The 24,459-nt window shown below is 44.5% G+C and overlaps 1 protein-coding gene across 6 annotated transcripts in view; it reads left to right on the forward strand.

Moving 5' to 3' along the window:
• LOC140398169 (centrosomal protein of 164 kDa-like) overlaps positions 1–24,459 on the forward strand; it is a 321,180-nt gene that overhangs the window by 148,953 nt on the left and 147,768 nt on the right. For 5 of the 6 annotated variants that reach the window (XM_072486508.1, XM_072486509.1, XM_072486510.1 and 2 more), the window contains 2 exons: positions 3,664–3,774; positions 5,193–5,690. In XM_072486508.1, the coding sequence (XP_072342609.1) occupies positions 3,664–3,774; positions 5,193–5,690 (609 nt within the window). The remainder of the gene's footprint in view (positions 1–3,663; positions 3,775–5,192; positions 5,691–24,459) is intronic. The other variant, XM_072486512.1, reaches the window with a different exon arrangement.

A 24,459-nucleotide genomic window follows, 5' to 3' on the forward strand; every position in this document is an offset into this window, starting at 1 on the left:
TTTTCTATTCCATTCCATACTCATTAATAGCCCTCTGATAATTTTACCATTCCATACTCATTAATAGCTCCCTGGTAACATACCCAAGCAGCCATCTTCAAGCTTAGTTCTGGATAGTGAAGGTAAGCAGGTTATTCAACTACTGAGAAGAATATCCCTCCTGTCCTTGCAGATACACTTTCCAGTATGGGGCTTTTTGATGTCAGAATAAAGACCTTAAACATACACACTTCCACCTACCATGTGGTATTGCCTTTGTTCAAAGAAATAGCAACAGCTTGCATTTATATAGTGCCTTTAACATAGGAAAACTGAGAAGGGAGATGCAGAGGAAGCCGGTGCTTTATGATGGTGAGGATATGGAATCAAAGGTTCAGCATGGGATCAGATAGGATACTGAGGTTATGAACAGTCTGGTTCAGCCTGATACAGTGGCCAGGGAGCGGAATAGAATTGGTGACAACGTAACAGAATTTGTGGCAAATGCTGAAGACGATGCTTTTGGTGTTCCGAATGTTTCATCGAAGGAAATTGTGGCCCATCCAGATCTGGATACTGGGCAAGTAGATTTAGAATCAGTGAAGGGATTGAGAGAAGTGGTGGTGACGTAGAAGCTGGTGTTTTCCTTCCAATGGTAGAAGCCAAGAATAGATTCTCGTTGGACTACAGTGGGAATTGCATTGGAAAGAGAGGCAAAGACATTAGAGGAGATTCTTTAGGTACGATTTGATAAGTCATGGTCATAGTCATAGAATTACAGTGCAGAAGGAGGTAATTTGGCCCACTGAATCTGCACCGGCTCTTGGAAAGAGCACCCTACCCAAGCCCACACCTCCACCCTATCCCCATAACCCAGTAACCCCATCCAACACTTAGGGCAATTTTGGACACGAAGGGCAATTTAGCATGGCCAATCCACCTAACCTGCACATCTTTGGACTGTGGGAGGAAACCAGAGCACCCGGAGGAAACCCACGGACACACGGGGAGAATGTGCAGACTTCGCACAGACAGTATCCCAAGCCGGGAATCGAACCTGGGACCCTGGAGCTGTGAAGCAATTGTGCTAACCGCTATGCATACACCACAGTAAGAGTGGAACCCTATAAGGGTAGACAACCAAAATGCACACTCACGCATACATACAATTTGAAGACACCAGTATATTTCCTTTTCAATGTGCTTAATTTTCCATTCCCACGCACAATTCATGGAAGGTCACCTAAAGGTAGAAAGCTCTCAGCTGAGCTGAGTGTGCGTTTGAAGAATGATACCAAAGTAGATGTTATTCGAGGTATTATCCAGAAACAACAAAAATGATTTATCTGTATTTGTTTCGAGGTGATAACTGCTAAAGTCGGATTAAACTTGTGAAGCCACTAACTGCATCTTCAATTTCCGGCATTTTCTAGATAATCGAGGCATCTATGTAGGTACTTTTAATACCGCTTTACTATTCACAGGGTTAAAGATGATACCTCCAGTATATTCTCCAGCTGTGGTATAGATGAAGTACCACCCCTGCTGGCAGAACGAATCGGGTAACAGTAATTAGATTTTCCCCTCTGGGATTCACAAAAGCAACACCAAATTAATTCCTAGTTGCTTGAGCAGTTTAGTAATTATCTGAGGTGTGTGAGTGTGAAAGAAAAGGGACTGAGTGCAGTAATTTCCTTCACCATCAGTGTTTTTAAAATGTATTTATTCACCAGTTTAGATCCCTGCAAGCACTTCTAAGTAGCCAGTGACAGCATCTGCCATTCTTTCAAATGTTTTCCGTTTTTGAAGTTTTTCAATGAAACACAAAATAGGAGTGCCAGAAAGGGAAGATACGGCTGTCTTCTTGAGATGTTTCCTTTTTTTCACAGCAGATTTCTGTTAGGAGGAAATTGGATAACTGAAGGTACACAAACACATTTTCCTAGATTGCATACATGGAACTCTTAACCGATATTAAAACAATAGCAGTGGAGGGTGCAACCAAGATTGGGATGCAGGTTAGGTCCATATTAAACTGCATCTTCTGCACTCTCCATTCTTAATGTAGTGAATGCAAGTGAGCAAAGAAGAAATGAATGGAATCAGATTCATCAGAAGCCTGCTTTTGGACTCACTGATAGTTATTACACAGAACTACATGGAACATTCAAGGCAGCGACAGGCCATTTGTCCTAATTGGTCCTTGCCAGAGTTTGTGCTGCCCACAAACAACCTCCCACCACTCTTCATTGAATGCTTTCATCAAAACCTTCTATTCCTCTCCCCCTCATGTGTTTATCTAACTTCCCCCTAAATGTATCTGCCATTCGCCTAAACTGCAACCAAGTTCTGCTTTCTAACCTCTTTCTGGGTAGAGCGGTGTCTGCTGAATTCACTATTAAATGTATTAGTGACTACCTTATATTTATGGCCCTTAGTATTGGTCTCCCCCATGAGTGTAAGCACCTTCTCTATACCTGCCTTACTGTTGCAGTCAGAAAGCAAACTAGTCTCAGGCACTTTTTAGGGATAGGGAAAATAGTTGCATATTTGTAAATGGCTATTTAATCTCCTGTGGTGTTGCACACAAGGGGTCCATGCCAAATGTCACTTATAGGTCAAGTGAGGATAACTACCTTGTAAAACGGGATTCATCAGAACTTCTGCCAGTGGGTTTACATTTGAAACAGGAACCATTTTTGCTCCATTTACCAATGGTGGTGTACCTCCCCGTGTATTTCCAGCATTTAATTTTTCCATAAGCTTTTGTGAATCAATCTGGCCAAAAAGCATTGCTTGACTTGTCAGAAGAGGAATGACAACTTTATGGAGAAAGACAAGTGAAATCCCATTGCATTATATGTTTTAATATGCCATGTAATCCTTTGTCTAAACAAAAGAAATCTGAAGAAAAAATATTCATGGCACGATTAATCGCCACACTCTCTAAAACTGCAGCATCTGTGACGGCCGATTCATTATTACAAGAGTTATGAAAAGCCAGCCATCAGCTTGCACGTTTGTTTATCTTTATGTGTTTCGCATTTGCTGAGAAATGCAACAATGGGGTGATTATTTTTCCACCCACTTTTCCAACAACCAAAGACAAAACCCAGAACTGTACCTGACTAAGTAAGCTGTAACTAGATATGTGGCCTGCAAGAGATCTCTTATTATTACACAGCAGGCAGGTTAATGGAAACTCCTGTCATTCTTTTTGTATGTCACAGTCCAGATGACTAGTGTTACAGTTTCATTGCAAAGCCAGTATCCCTTTAAATTTTAGTTTACACAGCTTTTGTCTATGGTTCATCCCTTGCAAGCAAATTAAAGATGAAACTTTCCATGGTGTTCTTGTTCTGTGTGTTTCTCAGTAATTCAAAGATAAATTTACTTTTTCCCACATTATCAGTAATTTTTCACTGAATTGTAACAGGAATTTTCAGAGATCCCCACAGAGTTTTCAGAAATTGATAAGTACACTGGTAATTGAGGTAAATGTCAGTTCTGGTTCATCATTGTTTAATTTAAGGGTATGTGACAGATGTGAAAAACGATATCATAGAAGTAAGAACAATCATGTTCACGTGCAGAGATCATGTTGGCACTTATCTGGAGTTGACTGTTCATTGAATTTTCACTGTTCATTGGTGTCACAACTGGACCTTTTCCTTAAACATTCAGGAAAGTGCAGAGATCGATGAGGATGCAGATCATGATCATGTTGATGAAGAGACTGAACCTGAGCTCCAGAACCTGCCAGGGTCTGATGAAGAAGCAGAAAGTCAGAAAGAGGTGATTTTTGATTGGCTGTGTGACATCACAAGACTGATGTCACTGAACTTTTGTAGCATAACTTCCCCAGCTCCCTCCTCATTCCCCCCCCCACCACCCCACTCCCCAACCCATCACAACCACTGATTACCCCTTCTCCCTCTATTTATAGAATCTATCCTTTAGAGCTTTTCTTGTGCATAGAATCGGTGAAACTAGTTTCTAGATTTGTGCAAAAACTGAACTGTCACACCAGACTTTGGTTGGCTGACCAGTGTTTGCACTCCAATAGTAAGTGCTGTGCTTTATGCAATCCATGCAGCTTATGTGCATCATAAAGTCAAAACATGTATTATGTACTAGACTGAGTTTATTACAGCAAAGGTAACAAGCCAAAGGCCGTTGGCTAGGTCAGTTATATTCAGCAAGGTAATTGTGAAACATTTTTTTCAATCCGTTGAAGAAAACTAGTAAATAATTGATTTTTTTTAAAAACTGGAATGATTGGTTTGCTTTTCAATTCCATCGTATTTTGAAAAAAACATTGTACATTGAAGTTCGCCATAATTGTATTAACCAGGAAGAACAGTCGGACCTGTTTATATGTTTTTATCTGTTCCATGGCTATTCTGCTCATGTGAGGGAGCCACTTGCATTATGTAGGAAAAGGAAGCTTAATTTTATATTGATATAAAATATGCTCGCCCCCAACACCTGCCTCCCCACCCCTCCCAAAAAGGAAGCCTGATTCATAGTCAGCAATGGAGGGTTTAAAAATGGCTGGAGGGTTAGTATCTTTTGGGCCCATCTTTGTTTGACTTATACTTCCAACCTCTGAATTGTAAGATGTGCTGTGCTCAATATCACCCCAGCACTTGCCACACTTTTCATACTGGTCTGAAGAAAACCAGTTACTGTGTATGTACATATCCTGAGGTTACTTATGATTTCTGTTTCCCTTGATGTTTAACTGAGTTCAGCTTCAGGATATGTTGCCCATCAGAGCTTCGTGAAATATCATCCATCATTTTTACCAAAGATAAACACATCACCTCTCATTTTGAATTTGCTCCATGCAAGACATCGGTCACACCTGGGATGATTTTGCCCATTTGTGCTGAGGGTATGTCGCAAGGGAAAGGGTGTAAGATGAAGCAATGGCTCATGCTGCATAACACATGCGGCCCCTACTGTGAAGTGCTATCAATGGTCTGTTGTTGAACAAAAAAAATGATTCATGCAATACAGTTAACGTTTATGGAATTTTCATGTTTTAGTATCCCTAAAGCAATGTCGATTACTCTTTCAATAATTGTAAACATGTCTTAGTTCAGTGCAACCTAGAGAAAGTAGTAACAAATAGGTTGGCATTGGCTGCTAAGTAGAACTTACTGACTTGTTCTTTTTGATGATTTACAACTTGCAAATGCGAAAAAAAGGTGTCGTTTGAGCAAAGCCAGGGAAGAAGTGAGCCTGGAAGTGTGCTTGACTCGAAAAGTCGAGATGTGCAGCCCCCAACCCCAAATAAGCTAAACCCTGACAAAGAAGCCGATGATGACATTGACTCTGTTGACGAGAAACGAGGAGTCCAAGATAAAAGTGGGAGTGACACAGAAGGTGATGTCATCCTGGTGAGAGCTGAACAACCGGGTCACCAGGGGCGTGCAGTGGCAATTGATGAAGAAGCAAATGAAGAAATTGGAGCAGGGGATAGTAGATGTGACTCTGTGGACAATTCGTCAAAACTGCCTCCAGTTGGAGAGGAAGAATTAACGTCTGAGCATCAGAATGGGGGTGATCCCAAATTGAGATGTGTCACTGAGCGTGCAAGTATAGATGGAGAAATTAATGCAGGCAATGGACCAAATGGAGGGGCGAGAAAAGACTCTGTCATGCCTGGCAGTAATCCTGATGAGTCGGGTAATCCACCTCTAAAGGTACGATGCATAACAAATGTAGCATTCCATCCTGTTCCTACCTCTATATTTTGGGTGGGAGGGGGGGGGACTTGTATCCTGTTGGAGAGTGCTGTTAACATGCAGATCCATCTGAACAATTCCTTCTACGCTTAGAAAAATCTATTTTAATTCCCCTTACTGAAATAATTTGTTTAGTGACTGGTGGAGTTGAAAAAAAAAGTAGGGTAAAACCCAATTTGCAAATAAATGATTTCTTGTTACGATACTGTTAAGAGACCATTAGTGGTTGAAAATAAATCGGAATACCCCATGATTAACTAATAGAACTAATAGATTTCATGATTTTATTCAAAAGCAAGCTTTATTGTACATAAAACAATTTAACAAAGCAAGCACTATTAATTTAACAATATAGTTAATAACTACGTAATCTATGGATCATACTCCCCCCCCCCCTTATACATTATAGAATCTTGAAGGTTCATTCATGTTTTTTGGGACCAATCCAAAGGTGTGTCACAGCCCCCCAGAATTTACTTTTATTCTCCTTTCAGTTTTCTCCAGGGCTCAAGATTTATGGGGCCCCTTCTGTTAGATTTTTGCAATGCATTCCTTGCAACCTTTCCTTAAAGACCTCGGGGCTAGAGACTCCTCAGATCCTTGTTCTGGTTGCCAGCAGATGTACAACTGCCTTTTCTTAGACCTTAGACTTCCAAACTAACTCTGCTGACTGCTTTCTCTCACAAGGCTCTGTGAGGACCACTGTAAATTTCTTCTTCTCGCTTCAAACTGGGCAGATCTGCCAGGTTCTTTCCCCTCACAAATTCCAAACCGAACTTAAGCCTCCATTTGTTTTCTCAGCGGTGAACAATAATGTTAGCTTTTCTCTGCTTACTAAAATTTTTCTCTTTTTGCTCTCCTGACTCACTGAAATGCAGCCTATACCAGACCAATGCTGCAACTGCCTCCTGTGCAAAAACAGCTAAATTAAGCAAAAGAACCTTATAACCCACAGCAGGCCAACTCCATGACACACCATGTGCTTGGGATGGTTCAAACTGAAATGTAAATTTCTATCTTTTACCTTCAAACTCAAACCCTTTGATTCTTGTGACCCCAATGAATTATTTATTTCCCCAATTGATATAATTTCCCTCTCTCCAGGCTTACAGCCCCCATCATTGCTTTTAACTTCTTCATTAGGGAACTACGTAAACAATATGAATGTTTTAGTGAGACAAGGGCAGACCTTCTAGCTCCATTACAAACTTAGAGTTGTAACACTCATTGTTCATTTATTATTAATAATAATAATAATAATAATAATCTTTTATTGTCACAAGTATGAAGTTACTGTGAAAAGCCCCCAGACGCCACATTCTGGCGCCTGTTTGGGTAAGCCGGTACGGGAATTGAACCCACGCTGCTGGCCTTGTTCTGCGTCACAAACCAGCTGTCTAGCCTACTGAGCTAAACCGGCCCTATTTGTAAGATAAACACAGGGTAGCGTTTCACTGTAATTAAGTCAGGTTTGTTTGATTTGCATCTATACATGCCAGTTTCGTAACCAAGTGTTTTCACTTATCTTGCATTTAAACTGTAATCCCTAAAAGTAAAATCTACACTATAAAGCATATGAATTCCGAACTAGATTAGGAACTATGGGATTAAGTAGTGACCTCATAGTAAAGGAGTCCTTCGGCAGCAGTGATTGTAACATTATTGCACTTCACGTACATTTTGAGGGAGAGATGAGTGGGCCTAAGACTAGCATTTTCAACTTAAATGAAGGCAATTATGAGGGTATGAAGACAGAGCTGGATAAAGTGAATTGTGAAAGTAAGTTAAAGACAGATCAGTAGAGATGCAGTGGCGGACATTTAAGGGGTAATAAGCAGGAAAGATACAGTTCAGTGAGAAAGGATACTGTGGCAATAAGATAATATCAAATTGAAAGAAAGGCATACACTTCCATGAAAATCAGAAGATTTGACAGAATAGTAAAAAAAGCAAAGAATGATGCAAATAATAATAGAGAGAGTAATTAGACTACAAGAGAAAGCGCGCTATAAAAACAGATATTAAGAGTTTCTACAGATATTTAAAAAGGAAAAGAATAAGGGAAGTGAGAGTTGTCTAGTGAGTTGGAGGAATCAATAATTGAAGATAAGTTAGCACTGCTGCCTCACGGCTCAGAGGACTCGGGTTCGATCCCGGCCTTGGGTCGTTGTCTGTGTGGAGTTTACACATTCTCTCTGTGTTTGCGGGGTCTCACCCCCACTACCCAAAGATGTGCAGGGTAGGTGGATTAGCCACGCTAAATTGCCCCTTAATTGGAAAATAATTTGATAAATAAATAAATAATTGAAGATAAGGCATGGCGGATGAATTGAACAAATATTTTGCATCTGTCTTCTCTGTAGAAGATACAAATCCCAGAAATAATTGTGAAGCAAGAGTTGAGAGGAATGAGGAAGTTAAAACAACCAACCACTAGGGAAAGGGTACTGAGAAAATTATTAGAACTAAAAGCTGACAGGTGTCCAGGTCCTGATGAACATCATCCTAAGGTCTTAAAAGAATTGACTACTGAGATAGAAATGCATTGATTTTAATTTTCCAAAATTCCATAGATTCTGGAAAGACCCTATCAGATTGGAAAATAGAACATTACAGCGCAGTACAGGCTCTTCGGCCCTCGATGTTGCGCCGACCTGTGAAACCACTCTAAAGCCCATCTACACTATTCCCTTATCGTCCATATGTCTATCCAATGACTATTTGAATGCCCTTAGAGTCTACTACTGTTGCAGGCAGGGCATTCCACACCCTTACTACTCTCTGAGTAAAGAACCTACCTCTGACATCTGTCTTATATCTATCTCCCCTCAATTTAAAGCAATGTCCCCTCGTGCTAGACATCACCGTCCGAGGAAGAAGGCTCTCACTGTCCACCCTATCCAATCCTCTGATCATCTTGTATGCCTCAATTAAGTCACCTCTTAACCTTCTTCTCTCTAACGAAAACAGCCTCAAGTCCCTCAGCCTCTCCTCATAAGATCTTCCCTCCATACCAGGCAACATTCTGGTAAATCTCCTCTACACCCTTTCCAATGCTTCCACATCCTTCCTATAATGCGGCGACCAGAATTGCACGCAATACTCCAAATGCGGCCGCACCAGAGTTTTGTACAGCTCCAACATGACCTCATAGCTCCGAAACTCAATCCCTCTATCAATAAAAGCTAACACACCGTTCGCCTTCTTAACAACCCTCTCAACCTGGGTGGCAACTTTCAGGGATCTATATACATGGACACCGAGATCTCTCTGCTCATCCACACTGCCAAGAATCTTACCATTAGCCCAGTACTCTGTCTTCCTGTTATTCCTTCCAGAATGAATCACCTCACACTTTTCTGCATTAAACTCCATTTGCCACCTCTCAGCCCAGCGCTGCAGCTTATCTATGTCCCTCTGTAACTTGTAACATCCTTCCGCACTGTCCACAACTCCACCGACTTTAGTGTCATCTGCAAATTTACTCACCCATCCTTCTACGCCCTCCTCCAGGTCATTTATAAAAATGACAAACAGCAGTGGCCCCAAAACAGATCCTTGTGGTACACCACTAGTAACTGGACTCCAGTGTGAACATTTCCCATCAACCACCACCCTTTGTCTTCTTCCAGCTAGCCAATTTCTGATACAAACTGCTAAATCACCCTGAATCCCATGCCTCCGTATTTTCTGCAGTAGCCTACCGTGGGGAACCTTATCAAACGCTTTACTGAAATCCATATACACCACATCAACTGCTTTACCCTCATCCACCTGTTTGGTCACCTTCTCAAAGAACTCAATAAGGTTTGTGAGGCACGACCTACCCTTCACAAAACCGTGTTGACTATCTCTAATCAAATTATTCCTTTCTAGATGATTATACATCCTATCTCTGATAAACCTTTCCAAGATTTTGCCCACAACAGAAGTAAGGCTCACTGGTCTATAGTTACCGGGGTTGTCTCTATTCCCCTTCTTGAACAAGGGGACAACATTTGCTATCCTCCAGTCTTCTGGCACTATTCCTGTAGACAAAGAGGACTTAAAGATCAAAGCCAAAGGCTCAGCAATCTGCTCCCTAGCTTCCTAGAGAATCCTAGGATAAATCCCATCCGGCCCAGGAGACTTATCTATTTTCACACTTTCCAGAATTGTTAACACCTCCTCCTTATGAACCTCAAGCCCTTCTAGTCTAGTAGCCTGAATCTCAGTATTCTCCTCGACAACATTGTCTTTTTCCTGTGTGAATACTGATAAAAAATATTCATTTAGCACCTCTCCTATCTCCTCGGATTCCACGCACAACTTCCCATTCCTGTTCTTGACTGGCCCTACTCTTACCCTTGTCATTCTTTTATTCCTGACATATCTATAGAAAGCTGTAGGGTTACCCTTGATCCTACCTGCCAAAGACTTCTCATTTCCCCTACTGGCTCATCTTAGCTCTCTCTTTAGGTCCTTCCTAGCAAACTTGTAACTCTCGAGCGCCCTAACTGAACCTTCACACCTCATCTTTACATAAGCCTCCTTCTTCCTCTTGACAAGTGATTCAACTACTTTAGTAAACCACGGTTCCCTCGTTCGACCATTTCCTCCCTGCCTGACAGGTACATACTTATCAAGGACATGCAGTAGCTGTTCTTTGAACAAGCTCCACATTTCCATTGTGCCCATCCCCTGCAGTTTTCCTCTCCACCCGATGCATTTTAAGTCTTGCCTCATCACATCATAATTGCCTTTCCCCCAGATATAACTCTTGCCCTGCGGTATATACCTATCCCTTTCCATCACTAAAGTAAACGTAATTGAATTGTGGTCACTATCACCAAAGTGCTCACCTACCTCCAGATCTAACACCTGTCCTGGTTCTTTACCCAGTAGCAAATCCAATATGGCCTCGCCTCTCGTTGGCCTATCTACATACTGTGTCAGGAAACCCTCCTGCACATATTGGACAAAAACGGACCCATCTAAAGTACTCGAACTATAGCGTTTCCAGTCAATATTTGGAAAGTTAAAGTCCCCCATAACAACTACCCTGTTGCTATCGCTCCTATCCAGAATCATCTTTGCAATCCTTTCCTCTACATCTCTGGAACTTTTCAGAGGCCTATAGAGAACCCCTAACAGGCTGACCTCTCCTTTCCTGTTTCTAACCTCAGCCCATACTACCTCAGTAGACGAATCCTCATCAAACGTCCTTTCTGCCACCGTAATACTGTCCTTGACTAACAATGCCACCTCTCCCCCTCTTTTACCACCTTCCCTGAGCTTACTGAAATATCTAAACCCCGGCACCTGCAACAACCATTCCTGTCCCTGCTCTATCCATGTCTCCGAAATGGCCACAACATCGAAGTCCCAGGTACCAACCCATGCCGCAAGTTCACCCACCTTATTCCGGATGCTCCTGGCATTAAGAAGACACACTTTAAACCACCTTCCTGCCTGCCGGTACACTCCTGCAACTTTGAAACCTTACTCATAACCACACTACTCTCAACCTCCTGTATACTGGAGCTACGATTCAGGTTCCTAAGCCCCTGCTGAACTAGTTTAAACCCTCCCGAAGAGCATTAGCAAATTTTCCCCCCAGGATATTGGTACCCCTCTGGTCCAGGTGTAGACCATCCTGTTTGTAGAGGACCCAACGACCCCAGAATGAGCCCCAATTATCCAGAAATCTGAAACCCTCCCTCCTGCACCACCCCAGTAGCCACGTGTTCAACTCCTTTCTCTCCCTATTCCTCATCTCGCTATCACGTGGGTAACAACCCAGAGATAATAACTCTGTTTGTCCTAGATGTAAGTTTCCACCCTAGCTCCCTGAATTCCTGCCTTACATCCCTATCCCTTTTCCTACCTATGCCGTTGGTACCTATGTGGACCACGACTTGGGGCTACTCCCCCTCCCCCTTAAGGATCCCGAAAAAACATGTAATTTCTTTATTCAATAGAGGAGGGGGACGGAAGGCAGGAAACTACAGACCAGTTAGTTTAACATCTATCATGGGTAAAATCTGTTATTAAGGAGATTATAGCCGGGCGCTTAGAAAATCTCAGTGCAATCAGGCAGAGTCAATGGGTGCAATTTAACATATAAAAATGAGAGTTTCGTTTTGGGCACATATAGCGGGGTGCCAAGAACGACCCCGCTATAAGACGGGACTCTAGCGGTTTATTTCTGGCCTCATCGCGGAATGCCCCCCATGGACCGCACTTACCTCACTTCTTGCAGTGACGAGCTCGACCCCCCTCGGACACCCAACTATGGCCTCCGGACCCCCCCCCCCCCCCCAGCCCACTGTCCCAACCTGCTTCTTAGAAGGTCCTCAAGTCTCCCCTCACACATCTCCAAAGGACAGGGCATCCCTGGACCCATCCCTGGCATGGGAAACCTGGGACCCGGGCACTTTCGCATTGCCAGCCTGGCAGGGACACTGCCAGCCTTGCAACCTGACTGTGCCCCTGCCAGCCAGGCAATGCCATCCAGGTCCCCAGGTTGGCATTGCCGAGGTGACAGGCTGGCAGTGCCAAGCTGCCTGGATTGCTGCGGAAGTGCCAGGGTATCACCCTGTCGAGAGCCCGACCACCCGTGGTTTCCAATAACCTAGGATGACCACGGTTGACAATGTTTAACAAGTGGAGTGCCGTTCAGTGCTGGGGCCTCAACTATTTACAATCTAGAATCAATAATTTGGATTCAGAAACTAAATGCTAATTTCATTCATTTTAAACTGAAAATATAACGTGGAACACAGGGTATACGATGAGGGTAGCACAGTGCTCAGCACTGCTGCCTCAATGCCAGGGAGCCAGGTTCAATTTTGACCTTGGGTGTCTGTGTTGAGTTTGCACATTCTCCCTCGTCTGTGTGGGCTTCCTCCGGGTGCTCCGGTTTCCTCCCACAGTCCAATGATGTGCAGGTTAGGTGGATTAGCCATGCTAAATTAGCCCTTAGTGTTCAAAGGTTTTGTAGGGTTGCTGGTTTATCAGGATAGGGTGGGGTTGTGGGCCTAGATAGGGTGCTCTTTCAGAGGGTCGGTACAGACCCGATGGGCTGAATGGCCTCCTTCTGCTCTGTAGTGATTTTCTATTATTATGTTGTTGCCCTTACTGACTAGGTTTTTAAAAAATTTCTTGCAGTTTAGAATGGTTGTTCCATGTGACTTGAAAATTTGCCATGAAGGTGGCAGTTTTCATATCTGCGCATGCTAGTATTATGCTCCACTGAGGCGTTGCAGAACCTTGGGCGGGATTCTCCTCTACCCGACGGGGCGGACCATAACGGCGCCAAGGAGTGGCGTGAACCACTCCGACGTTGGGCCGCCCGGAAGGTGCGGAATCCTCCGCACCTTCAGGGGCTAGGCCGGCGGTGGTGGGGTTGGCACCGCACCAGCCGGCGCGGAAGGGCTTGACGCCATGCCAACTGGTGCCGAAGGGCCTCCACAAGCCGGCTCGAGTTGGCGCATGCACGGGAGCACCAGTGTGTGCTGGCGTCATCCCAACGCATGCACAGGGGGGTTGTTCTCCGCGCCAGCCATGGCTGAGGTTGACAGCAGCCAGCACGGAGGGATAGAGTGCCCCCATGGCACAGGCCCGCCTGCGGATCGGTGGGCCCCGATCGTGGGCCAGGCCACGTGGGGGCACCTTCTGGGGCCAGATCCCCCCGCACCCCGCTGAGGACTCTGCAGGCCGCCCGCAGAGCCAGGTCCCGCCGGTACGGACCTGGTTTGCTTTACGCTGGCGGGACTGGCCGAAAACGGACGGCTGCTCGGCCCATCGCGGGGCGGAAAATCACCAGGGGGGGGGGCTGCTGCCAGCGGCCGCCGACCGGCGCGATTCCCGCCCCCACCAAAACCCCGGCACCGGAGAATTCGGCAACCGGTGGCGGGGCGGGATTCACACCGCCCCCCGGTGATTCTCCGACCCGGTGGTGGGGTCGGAGAATCCTGCCCCTTATCTTAAGAGGACTGCACTGCATTTGATATAGCGACAGATGTTGGAAGGATAAGGGATAGAATGGTGATCTGACAAGCAAAAGTGCAATTTGGGAAGAGTGTGAGAAGATGCAATAGTTACTGAGGGTTTTGTAAAGCTTTTTTTGTATAATTTACATTACACATATTTAATTAACATTTAACAATCCCTCTCTCAACTCGAAAAAAATTCACCAACGAACTAACTATCCCACCTTTTTGCTGCTGACTGAGGCTAATTCCTTAAAGTGAGCTATGAACGATTCCACCTCTTGTGAAACCCTTCCTCATTTCCTCCTAAGCTAAATTTAACCTTCTCTAGGCTTAGAAACTTCATTAACTCTCCCAGCCATACTGATGCACAGGGTGGAGCAACTGACTTCCAACCCAATAGGATCCACCTCCTCGCCAGGGCTAAGACATCTGCCCCTGCCTGGAGCTCCGGCAAGTCCAACACCCTAAATATGGTCCCTAGGGGACTGGGTTCTAAGTCCAACTGTAACATTGTCGAGATGGTGCTGAAGAAGGTGCTCCAGAGCTTCCTCAGTTTTAGGCACAGCCACAATATGTGTGTAGGCATGACCACAACATGGCCCCCTCCCGCACCTTTCACGCATGTCCTCAACCCCTTCGAACAGGCGACTCATTCTCGTCCTCATCAAATGTGTTTTGTGAACTACCTTCAATTGTATTAGTGTCAACCTCTCACATGAGGTCAATATATTTAGCCTCCGCAAAACTTCGCAATACAGTCCTTGCGGACAGTCCAATGTCTCCCCCAATTCCTCATCCCATGTTGACCAACAGAAAACTGCGAAAATGAGAAGAATTAGGAAACAGGGACTTTAGAGATGGATGTAGAAAAATTAATGTGTCTAGAGAAAACATAATGTAAGCTTGCTTTGGAGAATGCACTCTATTGTGGACAAGGAAAATAGGGCTCGACTTAGTTTTGATGTTGTTCTTTGTGACTAGCCCGCTAACACTGGTCTGGGTTCACAAAAATAAAGCTCACTTGCAAAAGGTTCCGAGGATAGTGGAATTAATTTGAATTGTTTCTGATGGACAGACTGGTCGGTGTTCTGTGCTTGTGGTCGTACAGTTGTTGCCGACCATAAGAACTGTACTTAGCAGGAGGCTCAGTATACAAAAGTCCAGCTTGAAGAGAAATGATCAATAGGTTTCTCATCTAGGATCCCAGTCTTTATTTTATCCTGCTGTTATTTCTAATATTGATACTTTAACTTCATCTGTCTTGATAAAATTGAGTGTAATTGCCTTGATGTAATCTCGGCTGACACTCAAGTACAGCACCGAGGGAATGCTGTCATATGTGCCGCACTTTGAGTGAGACATCAAACCAAGACTTTGTCTACTTTCTTGGGTGGGTGTAAAAGATCACATGAACACTATTTCAAATAGAGAGGTGGAGAGCCCCCTGGCCAATATTTATTCCTCAATCAACATCACTAAAATAAATGATCTATTCATTATCACGTTGCCGTTTGTGGATCTTTGCTGCGTGCAAATTTGTTGTTGCGTCCCCTACAGCACAGCAATGTCTTTTTTACATATAAAACAAAAATGATTTCATTGTTTATGAAGCACTTTGGGGTGCCTTTGTGTTGTGAAGGATGCTACATAAATGCAAACCTTTCTTTTCACTGCTCTGAACAATAGTTTCCAATGGTTCTTTAAACTTGAACATGTCAATTGGAGTTTCGGCGCTCAGTGGGTCTGTTAATCTTGCTGTGTTTCCTAGGATACAAAGCATCCCCATCATCTTTGATGCACAGTGTTTTAACCTGCTCTGTGCATGGCTTCCAAAACCAATATTATAGATAGAAGTCTGATGTATTCCAATTCAAACTGAAATTGTATTCTTTTAATTGTTTTAAACTAATTAATTTGTCAAGAATTCCAGCCAAGTAACCACAATTAACAACTGACAACACCATTAGTCTTCATTATATTTGTTTTGCAAGCTTTTGATGTACAGTAATGCTGAGCCTCAAATACGATTTTTAGAAATCAATTGCATTCAGATTTAATTAGTCTACAGTTACCATTCCTGTCAGTTAATTAGTCCTGTGCTTTTTTTAAAAAAAATGTAGTTTAAAGGAGATTAATATTTGTCCTCTGAAGGGCTATTCATTCTTATTGGTTATACTTGCCAAAAACTGTAGAAAATGTGCAAGAGAGCACAGGGGCACAGTGATTAGCCCTGCAGCCTCACGGCGCCGAGGTCCCAGGTTTGATCCCGGCTCTGGGTCACTGTCCGTGTGGAGTTTGCACATTCTGCCTGTGTTTGCGTGGGTTTCGCCCCCACAACCCAAAGATGTGCAGGCTAGGTGGATTGGCCAGGTTAAATTGCCCCTTAATTGGAAAAAATGAATTGGGTACTCTAAATTTAAGAAAAAAATAAGAAAATGTCCTGTTCAATAAAATTGTTCTTAAACAATATTCACAATTGCAAAAATATTTTGGAGAATATATATCATGACGCTACATGCATATATAAGCGTGCAAATCTGTAGAACCATGAGAACAAATGCTGAGGATTCCTACTCTCAAAGTTGATGATCCTATTAGCTTTGACTCAAGAAGTGGTGGTTAATTTTGCCACCGAGATTTAAAGTCTGGCATTTATCTCATTCTGCTGCGCAAAAGTGCTCTAAAATGTTGAACTGTTCCTTAATTTCTTTGTCTAATCTCTCATACAACAATTATCAAAGATCGAGAAGTAAAATCCTGGATGAGCCACGCAGCATTTTTATATCGGTTCACCATATTCTATATATGTATGTGCTATTATTATCTCTCTTGTTTTTTCTAACAATTTCCATAGAAGTTGGCAGCACAGTCATGTGATTGAGGGTAGGGCGGTCAGTAGAGGTGTGCTGTGTCAGGTCAGCCGTCAGATGCTTGAGTACAAGGCTTATCAATGTAGCAAATCTTGAACAATGTCGTATAGCTTGGCCTGGGTGAGTTGTTTTTCTTTTCAAAGCATTATGTGCCTATCGCAGTACAACCAATTTTACTATAAACCCCTCGATACAGGTTTATTGCCTAAAATGTGGGTTGAAAATCAGAATAGATATTATAGATATTCTTTCCAAGATACTAAGCAATGCCGTGGCCAATATTTCTGAGACTGATATCATTAGATGCTTTGTTCCGAGTATATAAATAATTTAAAGTGCTCATTGTTTATTTCACTTTTTGAATTCCACCTGAGAGGTGTCTCAGATGGATCTCTATAAACATTGGCAGAATGCATGCAAAGGCAGTCCTGGCAATCAATGGAAGTGCATTTGGAGGTGCTTTATAAAATTCAATTCATGATGAGCCAAAGGATTATCAGATATATCCATTCAATCGATTGAAAATCCAGAGCCATTCACTATCCATATACATGATTCATTTGTGCCATAGAGTCATTGCAGCACAGAAAGAGGCCATTTAGCACATGGAGTCCATGCCAGCTTTCTGTAGCAATCCAGTCAACCCCATCCCAACTCCACCCCATAGTCCGGAAATTTAATTACATCCAGCGCCCACCTAATTTCCTTCTGAAATTATTCATTGTGGCCACTTCCACTACCCTTGTAGGTAGCGAGTTCCAAGTTGTTACAACTTGCTGTGTAAAAGTGTTCTTACTTTCATTCCCACCCCTCCCCACCACCACAAACTAACCCTTACCTCTGGATCAAAACCTTAATTCTGTATCCCCATGTTCCAGGTACCATCAGCTAATAAGAAGTCTTACAACACCAGGTTAAAGTCCAACAGGTTTGTTTCAAACACTAGCTTTCGGAGCACTGCTCCTTCCTCAGACCTGAGGAAGGAGCAGTGCTCCGAAAGCTAGTGATTCGATACAAACCTGTTGGACTTTAACCTGGTGTTGTAAGACTTCTTACTGTGCTCACCCCAGTCCAACGCCGGCATCTCCACATCATGGCTACCATCAGCTAATAGCAACAGCTTTTCTTTGCCTACCTGAGCTAAACCCTACATAATTGTGGACACCTCTGTCAGATCTCCACTCCACTTCTTTTGCTCCAAGGAGAATAGCCCCCAGCTTCTCCAATCTATGCTTGTAGCTTAAATCCCTGACTCCCCCGGAACCATTCTGGTAAATCTCATTTGCACCATCCTAAAATGTGGCGACTGGAATTGTTTGCAAAACCTAGTTATGGCCTAACTATGGAACTTTATAAAGGTTCAACATAATTTCCATGCTTTTGTACTGAATAACTTTATTTATAAAGCCCAAGATCCCAAATGGTTTGCTAACTACTCTTTCAATATATCCTGCCACATTGAAAGATCTACACACATGAACTCCCCGGTCCCTCTGTCCTTCAACGCTTTGGAAGAACTGTGCCATGAAGTCTGTTTTGCCTCTCCATATGCCTTCTGCCAAAATACATCACCTCACATTTCTCTATTAAACTCATCTGTCACTTGTTTGCCCATTCTGCAAGCATACCTATGTCCTTTTGCAATTGATTGGTATCTACCTTTTCTGAGCACTTTGTATCCATGAATATTAAGTACCCAGTGGTCAGTCACCATTTTTGTCCCGTTTCATTATTGTCACTGCATAATATTCCCATGCTGCTATTTCTGGTTATAGATCAGTAACCATGGGCGGGATTCTCCGACCCCCCGCCAGGTCGGAGAATCGCCGGGGGGTGGCGTGAATCACGCCCCCGCCGGCCGCCGAATTCTCCGGCACCGGAGATTCGGCGGGGGCGGGAATTGCGCCGCGCCGGTCGGCGGGCCCTTCCCCGGCGATTCTCCGGCCCGCGATGGGCTGAAGTCCCGCTGGTTCTATGCCAGTCCCACCGGCGTAAATTGAACTAAGTCCCTTACCGGCGGGATCTTGTGGCGCGGGCGGGCTCCGGGGTCCTGGTGGGGGCGCGGGGCGATCTGGCCCCGGGGGGTGCCCCTACGGTGGCCTGGCCTGCGATCGGGGCCCACCAATCCACGGGCGGGCCTGTGCTGTGGGGGGGTACTCTTCTTACACGCCGACCATCAGCCTCCGCCATGGCCGACACGTAGGTGACCCACCTCCCTGTGTATGCGCGGGGATGACATCAGCAGCCGCTGACGCTCCCGCGCATGCGCGGACTCGCGCCGGCTGGCGGAGTCCCTTCGGCCCTGGCTGGCATGGCGCCAAAGGCCTTCCACGCCAGCCGGCGGGGCGCCAACCACTCCGGGGCGGGCCTAGCCCTTAAAGATGCGGGCCTAGCCCCTAAAGGTGCGGAGGATTCCGCACCTTTGGGGCGGCCCGACGCCGGAGTGGTTCACGCCACTCCGTCCCGCCAGGACCCCCCACTCCGCCGGGTAGGGGAGAATCCCACCCCATATTCCCCTTTGGTGTTTGCAAACAATCTATTCCAAGCCTTGTTTTGGATTTTTTTCTTTAACTTTAAGCTCATGCTTTATTCCATATCTACGAGTGAAATTAGATATTGCTTCCCTCTAATTAAAAAAAGAAATGCAACTAGAATAGTTAGCATGGTGTCCACCTGCTGACATTGGGGTATATTCCCAAAGGATAGTGAGAGCATTTAGGAAACAGATGTTATTTGAGAGTTAAATTTGCATTTATTTTTTAAAAATGAAGCCTCTGTAAAGGATTAACACGACTCTAAACTACAGAGCTTGCGCACCAAAAGCTATGCAATAATGATCCATTCAGAAGAGAATGAGGAGAGTCTGAGAGAGGTGCAGTGGTTCGGAGCGGTCCTAATGCCACATGTCCAGGAAATAGTTGAGTATTTTTAAAAAATTATTTGAAGGAGGTTCCCGCCCTGTGTCACCAACGAGAATGAGATCTTGCCAACGAGGTTCTTGTTCCCGCGGTCTTGCGGGATTTTCCGTCAGCATTGCCATTTTCGCCCACGGTGAACCCTGGCTGAAAATTCCCCTCACAGTGTAAAACAGCAGGAGAGGACCTGAGGAGCAGGTGAAGGACTTTGAGGCCTACCCGGTAACCAGACCAGAGAGGGAAACTATGAGGACAGCCCAGTGGCTAGCACAGAGAGCAGCGTGGAAATGCAAAGCTCGACCGAGAGCCAGCAATAAATTCTACCCCACCTCCCAGAATTGTCCCAGAACGCAAAGGGCCCCTGACAGTCGAAGCACAGGAAAAAGTGTTTTACTTGTTATTAAAATGCCTAGCAAATGAAGCATATAAGGACCATGGTAGAACATTGTTATGTGCCTTTGGTTGCATTGTGGATGACCTCCTGGCCAGGCAAGGGGTGACTGAAGAGTCAGCCTCCTATGAGGATGTTAATGGAGCCTTTAAATCATATTTTAGTGTTCGTCAAAATATTATCATCGAGAGGGCAAAATTCAGCGGTCAAAATCAAAGACCATGCGAAGAAATTGATTCATTTATAAATGATCTCTATCATGTGACTGACAATTGTGAGTATGTAATGGTGAAAGATTATTTAACAGGAGACAGAATGATCATCGGTACTTTTTAAGAAACCCTGCTGGACTTTCTACAATATAGAGAAGCTTTGACGTTGAGCAAAGCAGTACAACTGGCTAGACAATCCAAAGTGCGAAAGCGAAGCTGACTATTTGCAAGGGGTGAGCAAGAAATCCCATGGGAAAAGCCATTTGAAGCCATTTAGTTGATTGGGTGAAATACTGAAAGTGCATTTAATTCAGCAGCAACCAGGGAATCGTGCTTAAAGGGCGCTACTGCCATTTCACAATGTCTTTGCTGCGGTGCAAAGAATGTCCTGCCCAAATCACATAATGTCAAATGAGCGTCTTTCAAAAAGGTCCCTGTTACCAAAGCAAAAAGAACAATCTTTTAAAGTAAGCTCTGGAACCAGACGGCCAGGAAATTTATTTTCTCTATTAAATCAAAGAAAACAAAAGATAATACTAGAGCGTTAACACTGAACATCATATAGAATTCAAACTAGAAACAGGAGCGGGAGTCTCAGTTCTGTCTGGTGAACTTAAGTGGCCGCAAAAAGTTAGTCTACAACCTTCATCCCACACACTTCAAGGCCAGGAGGAACCAACCTAAAAGTCAAGGGTCAGCTTGATGCTATGAGCTGAATATTATTGCAGGGGATGGCCAGATGCCCCTCTGTCCTCCCCAGAAGCAAAAGTTGCCATGGAGCCAACCCGCTCCACGCCTGCCTGCTCTGCTGGCATGAATGGCTTGGTTAAATTAAACAAATCTCCAAGGAAACCTTTGAGGCAAGAACAGGTGAGGTGCGGGACTGAGCATCAACAGCAATCATTTGAGCGAATCAAAAATATGTTGATATATTCAGAGATCCTGGCTCACTATTATCCCAACATTTCATATTGTAACGTTGGAGGCGTCAGCCAACAGGACTGGGAGCAGTGTTATTCCAAATTCAGAGAAATGGGAAACAACTATTATGCACCTGATCCTTAACTGAAACCGGACAGCGCAATATTGGCACAGAGGAAAATATCTTTTGACTATGTCTTAGGCCAACGGTTCAAGGTTGAAACTGATCACAAATCATTGGTAACTTCACAATATGAAAAAACCCCACAAAAATATCACTCCAACTCCAGAGATTCCGATTGAGGCTGATGCATTACGACACTATTACAGAGTATGTGCAGGGATAATACTAAACTTATGCTGGCACTCTATTGCAGAAACCCACCAACTACCCAGAACAAGAATATAAAGTATTTGTCGACTAAGCAAGGCCTTCATGACCTGAACCATTCAATATTTTCCAGCAAAAACGCGGAAATTGCAAGAATTTCCAGAACCTCAAACGTGAAATGAGGGATGTGTGCAGATTTGCATGTGCCACTTTGATGGATGTCTAGCGTGTGTTCCAGTAACCCGTCTTGCCACATCAGCATGATTGATGACCTCTTGGTCTGTGATGAGCGATTGGTGATCCCACAAGCTGCTCATTTGGAAGCCTTCCAGAAGATTCATCAGGGATATCTGGCATTATTAAATGTTGGGCCAGGGCACAGCAATGTATATGGTGGCCAGGTATCTCCTGCTCTCTCGAAGACTTGGTCTCCAACTGTGTCCCTTGTTGCCATTCACAGAAGGAGCAGAAAGAACCACTTCTGCTCTCCTCTTTCCCATCCCGCCATGGGAATACCTTGGCATGGACTAATGTGGCTTCAAAGGGAAAGTATTTCTCATTATTGTGGATTATTATTCCCACTGGATTGAGGTGCGAAAGCTGAATGGACTCACCTTTGAAGCCATTATTGCCACACAGGGCATTCCAGACATTGTTGAATCTGACAAAGGGCCATAATTTGCCAATCTGTGTTCCCAATCCCTTGCAGCGTCATTTGAATTTGTCCACATCACAAGCTCACCGAGGTACCCTCAGGACAATGGAATACTGAGAGACGATTACATATCATTAAAGGCATCCACAGAGAGAAAAAGATTTTGAGTTAGCCCAGCCTAGTTTAAGCTGTACGCCATATTTGCCAGATATGAGGTTTTGATGGACTGCAGGCTAAGAAGCTAAGTTCCTTCTCTTCCTCGTATATTAACGTCAAGTGTATGTGGTAGAGAACCACAGCAGAGGACAACAACCAGGCCTGACACGAGGGAAAAAGTTGTCGAGCCGGCTAAACCAGCATGGGCTCGATGCTCATGAGCAGCGTACACTCAAAAAGGGAGAGATGGGGGCGGCACGTGGCGCAGTGGTTAGCACTAGGACTACAGCGCTGAGGACCCGGGTTCAAATCCCGGCCCTGGGTCACTGTCCGTGTGGATTAGGTACCAGCAGCGAGAAGGGACTGTAATGCAAAGGTTGCAACAGCCAAGATCATGGGCTGGATTCTCCATTCTGGGCACTAGGTGCTCCTGCCAGAGTAGAATCGCTCCTGATCTCTGCTGCCGCCAGGAGCAGCACCCAGGAATGATTCACTCCTTCTCCATGAAAATTTATGCATGGCGGGGAGCTCGTGGGATTATTTCAGAATCCCGCTTTCGGGCCGTCTGCTCAAATGGTCTTCAACACATCAAAAGCAGCTAAGTGCTTCCTGACGCACATTATTTCACACCAGGAAGCACTTACCTGCCTATGTATTGGTGAAGGGCTGTCAGTCATAGCAAGACTGTTTATAAACATTGTGGTTAGCATCAAAGCAAGGTAACAGAGATGCATTCAAGGATGAAGGGAAAGATCAATTAACAATCCATCAGAATCGCTCTCTGGAACAATAAAACTGTCAATCACTGGCTAATGCAACGTATGGCTGTGTGAAATTGAATGGAAAATTTGTATTTCAAAGGCTGTCAAGGGATTCCAAGCTCTTTGAATTCTACTGGACTTTTCAGGAAGCCTCTGACACTTGTAACAGCTGCTGCTTCAGTCTGAGGCAGCAGATGCTAGGAAAGGGTAAGTGAAAATGCAGTGATTTTTCAACCTATTGCCGAGACTGCTCTTCAGCTTTCAGGCAGTGGCTGCTGAATGGAGACCTGATAGGGAGGTCTCTGTTTGGGATTTTGACGGGGGGTGGGGGGATCTCTGATGAGGGGGGCCTCTGTTGGGGTCTGATGGCGGGGCAGGATTTTGTTGTGGGTGGGAGGGGCATTGCAATGGACCTTCGGGGGCAACTGTATTACACACTTAACCCCTTCACTCACCACTGGGTACACCGTGTCAGGTCTATACTTGAAAATACCTGCACCAATCAACACCCGTGTGAAGCCCAGCTGGGAGGCCTGGAGAACCGGGCTTGCAGCCCATTAATCGAATGACGCATTTGCATACTCCCGCTGGCGTGGGGCATGCATTTCACTGCCAATGGGGGACCAGAGCATCGGAATAGGAGCCGGCAATTTCAATTTTGGCCCCACGCTTGATTCTCTGCCGGATCATGAACCCCGCTACCAGCAGCAGGTGGCGGAGAATCCAACCCCATGTCTTGACAAGATAGAAACTGGTATCATCTGAAGAAATAGGAGTGCCTTTATTTTGAACAGCAAGAAGGCATTCGTCAGATGGACTGCACACTCTGATCCTCGGGAGGCAATTATGACGACAGAACCAATAACAAAGAAACGACAAATCTTCAGAGAAAGAGTTTGGAGAAAACAGATCTTCAACAACCTCAAAAAGAACTCTGTGCATGTTCAGGGAGACGCTGAAACCATCACAAAGATTATCCCTGTAAAAACAGAGACTTTGTGGGCAAATGCGGGAGGATAGTTACGTAGCCTTAAGGATCTATGTAGTAATGATGTTGTCAGAAGAGAATGAGGAGAATCCGAGAGAGGAGCACTAGCTCTTTTCTAGAGCTTTGTAATCCTGTAGATAGTTGAATATGAAAATAAAGGTTACTTTGAAAAATGATCTTTGCCTCCAGCCATACCTCTTGCTAAGAGTAAAACACCCTACATCTTCCAAAATGACCTGTCACAAAGTACGCTGATGATGTCTGCCAGTAAGAAGTCTTACAATACCAGGTTAAAGTCCAACATGTTTGTTTCAAACACTAGCTTTCGGAGCACTGCTCCTTCCTCAGGTGAATGAGGAACTCAAAGAACAAAGAAAAGTACAGCACAGGAACAGGCCCTTCGGCCCTCCAAGCCCGTGCCGACCATGCTGCCCGACTTAACTACACTCTTCTACACTTCCTGGGTCCGTATCCCTCTATTCCCATCCTATTCATGTATTTGTCAAGATGCCCCTTAAATGTCACTATCGTCCCTGCTTCCACCACCTCCT

This window comes from Scyliorhinus torazame, chromosome 21 (genome assembly GCF_047496885.1).
Source record: "Scyliorhinus torazame isolate Kashiwa2021f chromosome 21, sScyTor2.1, whole genome shotgun sequence".
Classification (NCBI taxonomy): domain Eukaryota; kingdom Metazoa; phylum Chordata; class Chondrichthyes; order Carcharhiniformes; family Scyliorhinidae; genus Scyliorhinus; species Scyliorhinus torazame.